Source organism: Odocoileus virginianus, unplaced genomic scaffold (assembly GCF_023699985.2).
Source record: "Odocoileus virginianus isolate 20LAN1187 ecotype Illinois unplaced genomic scaffold, Ovbor_1.2 Unplaced_Contig_15, whole genome shotgun sequence".
NCBI lineage: Eukaryota > Metazoa > Chordata > Mammalia > Artiodactyla > Cervidae > Odocoileus > Odocoileus virginianus.
The window spans coordinates 522429-535269 of record NW_027224332.1 but is presented as its reverse complement, the minus strand read 5'-3'; the positions used below and the strand labels follow the sequence as shown (position 1 = coordinate 535269).

Here is a 12841-nt window from a genome sequence, read left to right as displayed (position 1 = left end):
AAGCATTAAACAAAATAGGAATAGAAGGGAGCTTCTCTAACCTGATAAAGTGCATCTATGAAAAACCTACAGCTAATATAATGTGTTACAGTGGAAGACTGAGAATTTTTCACCCGAGATCAGGAACCGGACAAAGATATCTATTCTCACTGCTTTTGTTCCACATTTGTTGGAGGGTCTTGCTAGGGAAATTAGGTAAGAAAAAGAAACAAAAGGTGTTCCAACTGGAAACAAAGAAGTAAAACTATCTCTGTTATCAGATAACCTGATCTCATATATAGAAAATGATAAGGAATCCACTAAGCTCCTATTAGAATTATTAACTGAATCCAGCAGGCTTGCAAGACAGAAACTCAGTCATACTTTTGCACACTGGCCATGAACAATATGATAGTGAAGTTACAAAAACTGCTTCATTTACAGCAGCATCAAAAATAATAAAATACTCAGGAATAAATTTAACAGAAGAAATTCAAGACTTGTACACTAAAAACTATAAAGCATTGTTGAAAGAACAAGACAGCAAAAGAGACACAGATGTATTGAACAGTCTTTTGGACTCTGGGAGAGGGCGAGGGTGGGATGATATGGGAGAATGGCATTGAAACATGTAAATTATCATATGTGAAACGAATCGCCAGTCCAGGTTCGATGCATGAGACAGGGTGCTCAGGGCTGGTGCACTGGGATGACCCAGAGGGATGGGATGGGGAGGGAGGTGGGAGGGGGGTTCAGGATGGGGAACACATGTACACCCATGGAGGATTCAAGTCAATGTATGGCAAAACCAATACAATATTGTAAAGTAAAAAAAAATTAATTAATTAATTTGAAAAAAAAGAATTTTAAAAGACTTCAATAAGTGGAAAGACCTCCTGTGGTCATGAATTTAAAACTAATATTGTTAAACTGGCCTTACTCCCCAAAGTAATCTACTGATTCAGTGCAATCCCTACCAAATCTACCTGCTGTTTTGGGGGAATTAACATGCTGATTCTAAAATTCACATGGACTTTCAGGGTCCCAAAATAGCCAAAATAACTTTTTAAAATAAACATTAAAAGTGAAAAAAATTGGAAGACTCACACGTTCAATTTCTAAATTTACTACAAAGCTACAGTAATCATACCAAAAGTATGGAATAGAGATCCCAGAAGTAAACCCTTGCATATATGATCAAATAATTTTCAACAAAGATCATTCAGTGGGGAAGGTTTTTTCCAAAAATGATGCTGGGAAAATTGGATACACATGTACAAAAATGAATTTGGACCCTTGCCTTACACTGTATATAGAAATTAACCTAAAACAAATCAAAGAACTAAATATAAAACCTAAAGCTATGAAACATAGGGGGAAAGCATCATGACATTGTATATGGCAATGAATTTTGGATATGACACCAAAAGCACAGTCAACAGAAGAAACATGGAAAATAGGACTTTATCAAAATTAAAAATTTCGTGATATCTAATGTCTTATAATTTATTATTAAAGATAATCTGAAAAAAATATATATATGTAACTGAATCACTTTGCTGTACACCTGAAACTAACACAATATTGTAAATCAACTATATTGCCATTTTTTTTAAAAAAATTGTTTGTCAAAGAACACTATCAGTAAAGCTAAAAGATAGCACACAGAATGGGATAAAATATTTGCAAATAACATAAATGATAAGAAGTTAATATCCAGAATATATATAAAACTCAACAACAACAACAAAACAACCCAATTCAAAGTTGGGCAAAGGACTTAAGTCAGTATTTTTCAAAAGAAGTATACAGATGACCAGTAAGCACACGAAAACATGTTCAACATTGTTAGTGACTAGGAATATGCAAATCAAAACCATGAGATACCACTTCACATTCACTAGGATGGCTATAATTTTAAAAAAAATTTAAGGAAAACAAATGTTGACCTGGATGTGAAGAAATTGGAGCCCTGTACATTGCTGAGGGAATGTAAATTGGTGCAGTCCCTGAGGAGAACAGTTTGAGCATTCTTCAATAACTGCTAAACACAGAGTTATCATACGATCCATCAATCCCGTTCCTAGGTATTTACCCACACAGAAGATTTTACACAAATATTTGTAATAGCACTATTCATGATCATCAAAAGGTGGAAACAGCACAAATGTTCATTACCTGATGAATGGATAGACAAAATTTGGTATATATGTAAGATGGAATCTTATTTAGCCAAAATAAGAAATGAAGTACTGATCCATGCTATAACATTGATTTACCTTGAAAATATTATAACTGAAAGAAGCCATACACAAAAGGCCACATACTGTATGATTCAGTTTTAGAGAATGTACAAATCCATAGAGACAGGGTAGTGGTTATCGGGGGCTGATATGAGTTGGGCCAGGAGGAATGACTGATGATGTGTGTGCATATATTCTAATATTATCGCTCAGTTGTGTCTGACTCTTTGTGACCCCGCGGACTGTAGCCTGCCAGGATCCTCTGTCCATGGGATTGTCCAGGCAAGAGCACTAGAGTGGATTGCAATTTCCTTCTCCAGGGGATCTTCCTGATGTGGGATCGAACCCGCGTCTCCTGTGTCTTCTGCACTGCAGGTGGATTTTTTACTTGCTGAGCCTTAAAGGAAGTAGCAGTGATAAAAAAAATGTTCTAAAACTAACTATGACAACAATTCAACTCCATGAACATACTGAAAAATCGCTGAATTGTATACTTTCAAAAATGAGTTTTATGGTATGTGAATTATATCTCAATTAAAAAAAAAAGAATGGACATAAATAACTCAGCAGTATTTTACATGAAAGGATTTAACTCTGAGACTATTCTGACTTTTCAATGAGGTTTGCTGATGATGCCAAACTAGAAGGGATGTGACTCTTCATAGAGGGGACAGCTGCCAAGTTAAGAACAGCAAATTTGGGGTGGGGAGGGGATAACTTTTTTTTAAGTGGGGAATCTATTACTGAAATGTATGGCAAAATGTGGTGGATATTTTCCTATGAATAAATGAGGATCTCTAAAAAATGCTTGATTATGGTGGGCACCATACCAGAGGGTACAAGTTGCAGGTTATAAAAACAAAGCAAAAGTTTCCATACCCTGAAATGGTTTGATATATGACTAAGTCTCTCCATCTGACTTCCAAGATGAAAGGCCCCAAGATTCCTTCCTCTTTCAAAGGATAAATTCACTACAATAAAAAAAACAGTTAACTACTGAGAGCTGAATATGTGCTAAACGTTTTTGCATGCATTTTCTCATTTTAATTTCCCCATCATCATTGTGACATGGTTGTAGAGAACTTACCCAAGGTCAGTCAGCAAGTCAGGGCCTGAACTGGGCTGCAGCCCCACTCCTGCGTGACCGCCAGGACTCCACTCGTAACCACTGGATTATACTCTCCATTACCTTGTTTTCTTCCTCTGGGGGAGATTCCCCCCAGGAGTGTACAAACCTGAGGTTCTACCCACACTAAGTAGGGGAGACAGTAGAGTAGAGAGGGAGTTCTCGACTGGGAGTCGGAGACCAGCTTTGCCGATAATCAGCTCCATGACCTTGGGCAAGAAGCTTGATCTCTTAGAGGCGCTGTTTCCTGATTTGTAAGGTGTGGAAAGTTTGTCCTAGCTGTTCCTGAATGAGGTCCTTCCAGCTCGATCATTTGGTCTGAGTCCCACCTCATTTACCTACTACTAGGAGACCAGCTGTATAGAGACACTAAGAGGAACAAATCCTTCCAGCCAGAGAGGGTGCTGATTTGGGGAGCCTGGACTTGGGTGTCAGACTGATGTGGCACGGCTTCCGTCGCTAATCTCAGGATGATACTGAATAAGTTCTGTAACTTCAGTCCCTGTATGCTAAAATGAGTATAATAATAGGAGAGGGTATAAATAAAATGAGTATAATAATAAAATGAGTATATAATAATATAAAATGAGTATAATAATAATAAAACTTTCCTGGTTTTCTAGTGACTAAGATTCTGTGCTCCCAATGCAGGGGACCCGTGTTTAATCTCTGGTCAGGGAACTACATCCCTCATGCCTCAGGTAAAAGCTGGTACTCCCAAATAAATAAATAATTTTTAAAAATAAGCTTTGAAAAAGTAATAGCATAGGGTGCTATGGCTTAAAGTGCTTGTGAGGACTGAGTGAGACCTCTTTAGGGAGCTTACAGCAATTCTTAGCATACTGTAAGTAGTGATTATTATACATTATTTAATGATATTATAATTTATTTAGTATTATTATTGATGATTATCATTATAAAATAGAAGCACAGAATCCCTTAAGGGTAAATAGTATAGGTTTAAGAGGCTCAGCCAGATCAGACTCTGGTGTTCAGGTGACCTGCTTGGGCTCTGCTCTAGAAATATTCACATCTACTGGGTTGGCCATCAGGAATGGCCTGCTGGGTACAAGGGCATTAGATTGTCACTGGCACCCTAAAGTTTCCCTCCTGTTAACTTTGAGCCAGTAATGCCACTTTCCTCTGTAAGCACGGCATCTTATTATAGTTTACTATATGAATTTTGGCTCAATTAATTTTGTTTACCCAAAATAATCAGAAACAATAGGTGATCAATGAGAAATACGGCTAAAATATTTGACTAATGTGTGCTGTGAAAAGAAATTGCTGCTCCCTGGAAATTTCCCAGTGTGGGTGGGGAATTTTTCTCTGTTTCAATGTTATTGGAAAATATAATAAGCACATATAATTATATATTTAAAAACTCTATCACAGTGTTATTTATAGACATAAATGGTAAACATAACATTGACTACTAAAGAGTTATTAAGATCAAATATTAGAAAACTAGTTTTAAAGTTGGGGAAATGTATACTGTAGAATAAGTTGGGTTTTTTGTTTGTTTGTTTGCTTCGAAAAAAAAAGCATGTGTTCTGATCCTAATTTTGTAAATGCTATGTACATTTGTAGAAAAAATATGAAATGCTACAACAAAAGTATTAGCAGAGATTATCTGTGGGTGTAGGATTATTGATTGTTTTAATTTTCTTCTTTATACTTCTCTAATTTTTTACACTTTCATGGTGGGCTCATGTCTCTCTAGAAGTCAGTGTGAGCACAGAAGTTATTTTTTACTAATAGGAATACTGTCGTATTTTCTTCCTCTATGAGGCTCTTCCATCACTTATAAAGTATTTTATCTGACTATGGTTTAATTCTCAATCTATGCATATTGGTTTTTTCCCTTTTTTTTAAAAAAAAGTATGACTTAGAAATAATATGCTTCATTGATTTGTGAACTCATAAAATCATGCAGTATTGAGGACCAGACACAGTTGTTGCAAGATTGATTGTTACTCCAAAAACCAATAACAGATAATGAGAAAGTATCACCAACTAGCTGACCTTTCTCCATCTAAATCTATTACTTCCCTGTTGAAAAACAATTTTCAACTCTGCCTGAGATTTAGTGTCTGCAAGTCAACTTTGAATCTTAAATAAAAGAAAGAAATCAACATCCTTCCTCTCCTGTCTTATTTTATATGATTGGAATCACACCACTCAAAGACTACTAACCTAAGTGTGAGGTTGATGAATCCAGGGCTTCAGTTAAAAAAATAAAGTATTGTCTACAAAATGAATTCAGATCAAAGACAAATTGGTAGAGTAGATATAATAAAAGTTTTTTCTTCACTCTTCCCTAATTGCAATTTCAACTAATTTTTCAAAAACAGTACTGCAATATTTGGAAAAATCTGAACTGCTCAAATACCAAACCAGTTTGTGCCCATGAGATTAGAATTTTGTTCTCTGGCTGAATTTTTCAGATAACATTTTGATATATCTTTTTAATACTGTAAAACTACATTAGAAAAAAGTTCAATGAAATAGTAGACAGTCCCTGGGAGTAGAAGTTTATAGGCAAGATCAGGGCTTTCTGGTCCTAGGAAGGAAGGAACCAAGGGTTAAGTGGATGTCTGTCACCACAGCATCCCTCAAGGGAAGACTTGGCCCAGGTTCTCCTCCTTCAAGGTCGGGTGATTGTATAGGTCCACCCAGAGACCCCAAAGTTTAAGATGTACATTTCTTCACATGTATGTTTGGATTCTTCTATCACCCCCATTGATCCTTCATGAGCCACACCTGTTCTGTAGTGCCTTCTAGAAAATAAAGCTGCCTTCATTTTCTACACGGATGCTTCATCTGTGTTAATATGTACTACAGCCTTGGGCAATGACTTGCAGTTTCCTAAATAAGCAATGTTCTCTCTCACCCTTGGATCTTTACATAGACCTGTATATATTGTCTTTGGCAATATGGCAGGCCAAGCTTCTTTGGAACCACTAACCTCACAAGTACCCAAGGCCCTATTTCCCCCAGTTGACAAAAGTTTTGAGGAAACTATAATTTCCATGTAAATGATATAGAGATAGATAGCAAAACTGAGGATAGCTACTGTGTGCTATGATAGTTTTTCCCCTAATGGGAATTATTAAAGGCTGTGAGAAGTCCTGCAGTTAAAATAGAAAAAAGAAAGTTTGTTTAACTTTGTTTAACCCAGTATGTCTCTAAATTAGTAACCAAGGAACCATGTTTTGCATAAATTCAGTGTAATACACTTTCAAAAATGTTGGTTTCAAGCATGGGAACTTTCATATGAATTTGTAAGAAGGAAAGGAGAAGGCACTTTTTCGCTAGTGTTTGCTACATTTTAATGTAATTGTAATGTTGTGATTGACATGATGGTTCCAGGCTGACCAAAGAATGGAACTGTCACCTCTTATTTTTTTTTTTTTTTTTTTGAAACTGTCACCTCTTTAGAGTCAAATCCTTACCTTTGGAGTTTGAAGAGTTCATCTCATCAGACCACTGCAAGTAAGCAAGCACAGGAAGTTGACTTAATACTAACATAAATCACTTGCGATGCATCTAAAATCCATAATGCCAATGTGATATTCTGTTGCTACATAAGGTCATATGCTGAGTGATCAAGAACACAAACTCTGAGGTCAAAAAGACCCTAATTCAAATCCCAACTTCCCAGCTGACCACTTATGTTACCTTATGTGAATATCACATAATAATACTATCTACCTCCTGAATTAATCCAACCATCTCATCCTCTGTCACTCCCTTCTCCACTTGCCCTCAATTTTCTCCAGCATGAGGGTCTTTTTCAGCGGGTCAGCTCTTTGCATCAGGTGGCCAAAGTATTGGAGCTTCAGCTTTAGCATCAGTCTTTCCAGTGAATATTCAGGGTTGATTTCCTTTAGGATTGACTGGTTTGATCTCCTTGCTGTCTAAGGGACTCTCAAGAGTCTTCTCCAGCACCACAATTCAAAAGCATCAATTCTTCAGTGCTCAGCCTTCTTTATGGTCCAACTCTCACATCCATACATGACTGTTGGAAAAACCATAGCTTTGACTAGACAGACCTTTGTCGGCAAAGTAATGTCTCTGATTTTTAATATGCTGTCTAGATTTGTCATAGCTTTCCTTCTGAAGAGTGAGTGTCTTTTAATTTCATGGCTGCAGTCACCATCCACAGTGATTTTGGAGCCCAAGAAAATAAAATCTGTCACTGTTTCCACTTTTTCCCCTTCTATTTGCCATGAAGTGATGGGACTGGATGCCATGATCTTCATTTTTTGAATACTGAGTTTTAAGCCAGCTTTTTCACTCTCCTCTTTCACCTTCATCAAGAGGCTCTTAGTTTCTCTTTGCGTTCTCCCTTTAGGGTCATATCATCTGGATATCTGAGGTTATTGATATTCTCCTGGCAATCTTGATTCCAGCTTGTGGTTTTTTTCACATGATGTACTCTGCATGTAAGTTAAATAAGCAGCTGTTTCATAAGATTAGGGAGTTATTTTTATTTCCTTCACAGAATGCTATACTTTGAAATCATGTCTTAAACCTGGTTACTTCTGGGAAGATTTACTATATATGGCTAGTTCTACTGTACCTAAATTATCAGCATCAGAAACTGAAATCTGCCTCCGTCATCATTCAGGCCATATTCTGGCTCAGTTTGGGGGAAATCTGGTTACTTTCTCAACCATTCAGCAAGTTGGAGAATGGGGTCTTGTAGGCTTGATTGAGTACCTGCCTTATTTTAATTATTTTCAAATATGAGCTTAGAGAGAACCAGATATAATTTGGTATTCCACATCAACACTGTCATCTAAGACAGACCTGGTTTCCACTTTTCTGTTCCATCCACATCCTTATTGATTTATTAATTTGAACAGACTGCATGGCTTGAGTTTCGGATCAGAAGATATAGTCACCATACTCATAGAGGAAGGAATCAAGGAAAGTAGACTACCCTTTAGAGAAGGTAGGTAATGCAGGGTAAGGCTAGTTGGAGTTTAAGGGAGAAGGGATATTTTACTGGTTTGTGTTTAAGGATAAAGGTAATTAACATCTCTCTAGGCAAAGAAGAGTCAGTGGAAAGGAAGAGGTGGAAGGTGGAGATATCCACTGTGGCAAACTGAACATGTGCTAAGGGAATAATTTTGAGTCTATGAATGAATGCCTTTGGGACTTCTATCTAATGTACTTGCTACCTTCCTTCCTGCTACCACCTTCTTATTATCAGTTGTGAAGCAGGAAATAAACTTTATTTTATTTATTTTTATACATCTCCTTATTACCTATTTCTCCCTTACTTGTATAGGTTGTTCTGTCCCTGTAAGGAAAGTAAAGTGTTTGTCGCTCAGTTGTATCCGACTCTTTGCAACCCTATGGACTATAGACCACTAGGCTCCTCTGTCTATGGGATTCTCCAGGCAAGAATATTAGAGTCGGTTACCCTTTCCTTCTCCAGGAAATCTTCACAACCCAGGGATTGAACCTGGGTTTCTTGCATGACTGGCAGATTCTTTACTGTCTGAGCCATCAAGGAAGCCCTCTGCCCCTGCAAACCCCCAGATAAATCTCAGTGGAACTGGCATCTTTGAGGGCGGGATATTGGCAGGGTAGACTGTCAAGTTTTGAAATCTGGTGTGCGGAGGGTCCCTAGGTCTCTGGTATGTTCGCACACAGGGTGCACATCCCTATACGTGTATAGGCCTCCTCCCCCTACAGCCTTCTTTCCTCTTCCATTTCAGTTGCTTTGCCCGTGCCCACCCTCATTCCTTTGCAGACTGATGGTTAGCCCTGGAGGATGAGGAAGCAGATAGTACATTCTCCTTCACTAATACTCTGCAGAGTGTCACAGTGAACTGGTTAGGGGATGGTGTGCTAGATCACTTCTGCTTCTGAAAATGGGAAAGCAAAGAGTGGGAGGGGGGCAAGACAGATATCAGAAAGGTCTCCATAACAGGAGAGATAGTATAGACTCTTCACCAAGCAGAAACTTTGGTTGATAAACCTATAAGATTTTTTTAAATTTTATTTTTAATTAGAAGATAATTGCTTTATAATACTCTGTTGGTTTCTGCCATACAATGACATGAATCAGCCATAAGTATACAAACATCCCTCCGTCTTGAACCTCCCTCCCACCCCCCACCCGATCCCACCCCTCTAGGTTGTCACAGAGCACCAGGGTTGAGCTTCCTGTGTTATATAGCAACTTCCCATTAGCTATCTGTTTTACATATGGTAATGTATATGTTTTAATGGTTTGTCTCACCCTCTCCTCACCCTCTACCACTGTGTCCACAAGTCTGTTCTCTACATCTGTGTCTCTATTCCTGCCCTGCAAATAGGTTCATCAGTACCATTTTTCTAGATTTCATATATATGTGTTAATATACATTATTTGTTTTTCTCTTTCTGACTTACTTCACTCTGTATAACAGGCTCTAGATTCATCCACCTCAGTTCAACTGACTCAAATTTGTTCCTTTCATGAGCTGAGTAATATTCCATTGTATATATGTACCAGAACTTCTTTATCCCTTCATCTGTCAATGTACATCTAGGGAGAAAGCTGTAAGATTCTGAATGGCTCTCAAGTAAATATCTTGTGCATGTGTGCATGCCAGGTCGTTTCAATCATGTCCAGCTCTTTGCGACCCTATGGACTGTAGCCAGCCAGGCTCCTCTGTCCATGGGATTCTCCAGGCAAGGATACTGGAGTGGGTTGCCATGCCCTCCTCCAGGGGATCTTCCCAAACCAGGGATCAAACCCGTGTCTCTTACATCTCCTGGTTCTTTAGCGTGCTCTAGCACCACCTGGGAAGCCCAAATATCTGTGGTAGGGGATACCAATCACAGTGTAACCATGGCTTCTGTTGCTTTATTTCAGAACGCCAACCAGGCACGTCTATGGCCAATTCCAGTGCCCTTCCTTCAAGTTCAGCTGGGATCAGCAAAGAACTGATTGATCTGAAGCCCCTCATCCAATTCCCAGAGGAAGTCGCCAGCATCCTGATGGAGCAGGAGCAAAATATTTACCGAAGGGTCTTGCCAGTTGACTATCTTTTCTTCTTGACCCGGGGCTTGGGCACCACAGAACGCCAGAGGTCCCTGCCCTCCCTCAAAGCATCCATCTCAGCATCCATTCTTACCTCCCAGAATGGAGAGCACAACGCCCTCGAAGATCTTGTGATGAGATTTAATGAGGTAAGAAGCCACTCTCAGATTTGTTGTGATTGAATCACTAGTGATTTTTTTCATTTTTAGTTAATTTTTAATTAAAATATAATTGATTATAATGTTGTATCAGTTTTTGCTGTATAGCAAAGTGAATAAGCTATACATATACATATGCCTTTTTAGATTCTTTTCCTTGATAGGACATTACAGAATATTAAGTAGAGTCCCCTGTGCTATGCAATAGGTCCTTATTAATTATCTGTTTTATATATAGTAGTGTATGTATGTCCCTCCCAATCACCTAATTTGTCCCTCCCGCGCTTTCCTCCTGGTAACCATAAGCTTGTTTTCTGCATCTGTGACCCTACTTCTGTTTTGTGAATAAGTTCATTTGTACCATTTTTTTATATTCCACACATAAACAATGTCATATGATGTTTGTCTTTGTCTAACTGCTAGTAAGTGACCTTTAGGCATTTCTCCTTTTAGGTTTGTTTGTTACTGCTATCTCATCTGCCTATCTGTCTTGACGCTTCCATGATGACTGTTTTCTTTTCAGGCAATGAGATAGACACACTGTCATCCTCCCTTTCACTCCACTTCACCCTTCAACCTAATTGAGCCCATCTCCATCCCATAGCATAACCGCGTTCTGCAAGCTTTCACCCTTTGAACAACCAGAACCCCTCATTTTCTGTATGCCTTTGCCAAAATGTTCTCCCCGGGCTCATTGTCAAATTGTCTTCTCCTTTCCTCTTTGTAAGCTTGTAAGCCCAGGTGTCTTAATTTGGAGTTTGATGACATGATCCCTTGCCCATGGGGTCCTTCTAGCCCACTCCATCTGCTATTGTCAGTTTTCCCCTGAAGAAATTAAACACTAATAACCTGGGTAAGGAGTGCTGGGAGGAACATGGTCTTGAAGGACAATGAATTGCCTCATTCCTGACCTCTGTATACCATCAATTTCTCAGCCCAAGAAAGTCCCTCCAAGGCCTCCGAGACCTTGCCAGAAGCAACTTCTAAAAAGGACAGATGTGACCAGATTCTGGGAACACCTAGATGGGAGGTATTGTAAGAGGTCTAGGAGCTTGCTGGGAGCTTGCTGGACACCCTGTGACCTTGGACCAAGGATGAAGGACAGGATAGAGAGGCAGGTCTCTATGAAGTGCTAGGGTCAGGGGATGCTGTGCTCTTGGACTTACAGAATACTTTCACTCCATAGCCTAACCCCACACCCAGAGCTTTCTGTTCTATATTTTATTTCTTTTAGAGTTCATTTCCTTGTCTTGAATATTAAAACATAGAATTTCAGTCTGGGTGTTTGGTGGTTGTTGGTTGGTTGAATTCCACAAATACAGTAGTTTCCTCGTCATTTAGTAAACTACCTAAATGCTAACAGAATATCCTAGGTCTCATATATCTCTGATTTGCAGAGGATCAATCAATCTTTGTTACTTAAGCACTTTCCAACCATAGCAGCTCACCTTGAAGCCTCCATAGCCAGTCAATCATGACCCTGATGATGGTTATATCATGACAGTGAGGCCCAGTGGATGAAGAGAGTGTTAGAGGCTGATCTCAAACAGCTCTATGTTCCAGAGATACTGTGAGCATCATTCCTCAAAGGGAGATGGTGATTCATAGGAATTGCTAGTAGTCATCTAGCATTGTCATGCTGATAATTTAACATGTGCCACTTATTTGTTCCTCACAACCAACCTTGGGAGACAGATTCTTGTCATTAACCCCATTTTACCAAAGGGGAAACAGACACGAGGAGATGAAATTCTTTTCAAAAGTTCCCATTAGTAGTAGGTGGCAACAGCGATACTGAAACCCACAGAGTCAGGTCTCAGAGCCTGGGCTTTGAACCACAACATGAGAAAAAAATCAGACAATCCCAAATTGAAGGCCATTCTACTCTTCAAATGTGTCAGGGTCATGAATGGTAATTGTCAAAAACTAGAGGAGACCAGGAATTTTGAGCTCAACTAAATATAGTTTGGGGCCCTATTATATCCTGGACTAGAAGAAGGATATTGATGGGAAACTGGTGAAATTCTAATAATGCATGTAGTTTAATTTGTATGAATGTATCAATGTTAACTTCCTTGTTGTGATAGTGGGACTATGGTTATGAAAGATGCTAACACTGGAAGAAGTTGGGTGAACTATGTACAAGAACTCTCTGTATTTTTGTAACTTTCCTGTAAATCTAAAATTACTTCAAAATTAAAAGGTTTTTTTAAAAAATAGTGAAGCTCAGAGAGGTTGAGTCACTTGTCCAAGGTCACACAGTGGCTGAGTGATGTCAGGATCCAGATGT

The 12841-nt window shown here is 38.7% G+C and overlaps 1 protein-coding gene across 1 annotated transcript in view; it reads left to right on the top strand.

Moving 5' to 3' along the window:
* PLCE1 (phospholipase C epsilon 1) overlaps window positions 1–12841 on the top strand; it is a 353620-nt gene that overhangs the window by 194276 nt on the left and 146503 nt on the right. Inside the window, exon 4 of the mRNA XM_070464116.1 lies at window positions 10226–10542. Coding sequence (XP_070320217.1) covers window positions 10226–10542 — 317 coding nt within the window. The remainder of the gene's footprint in view (window positions 1–10225; window positions 10543–12841) is intronic.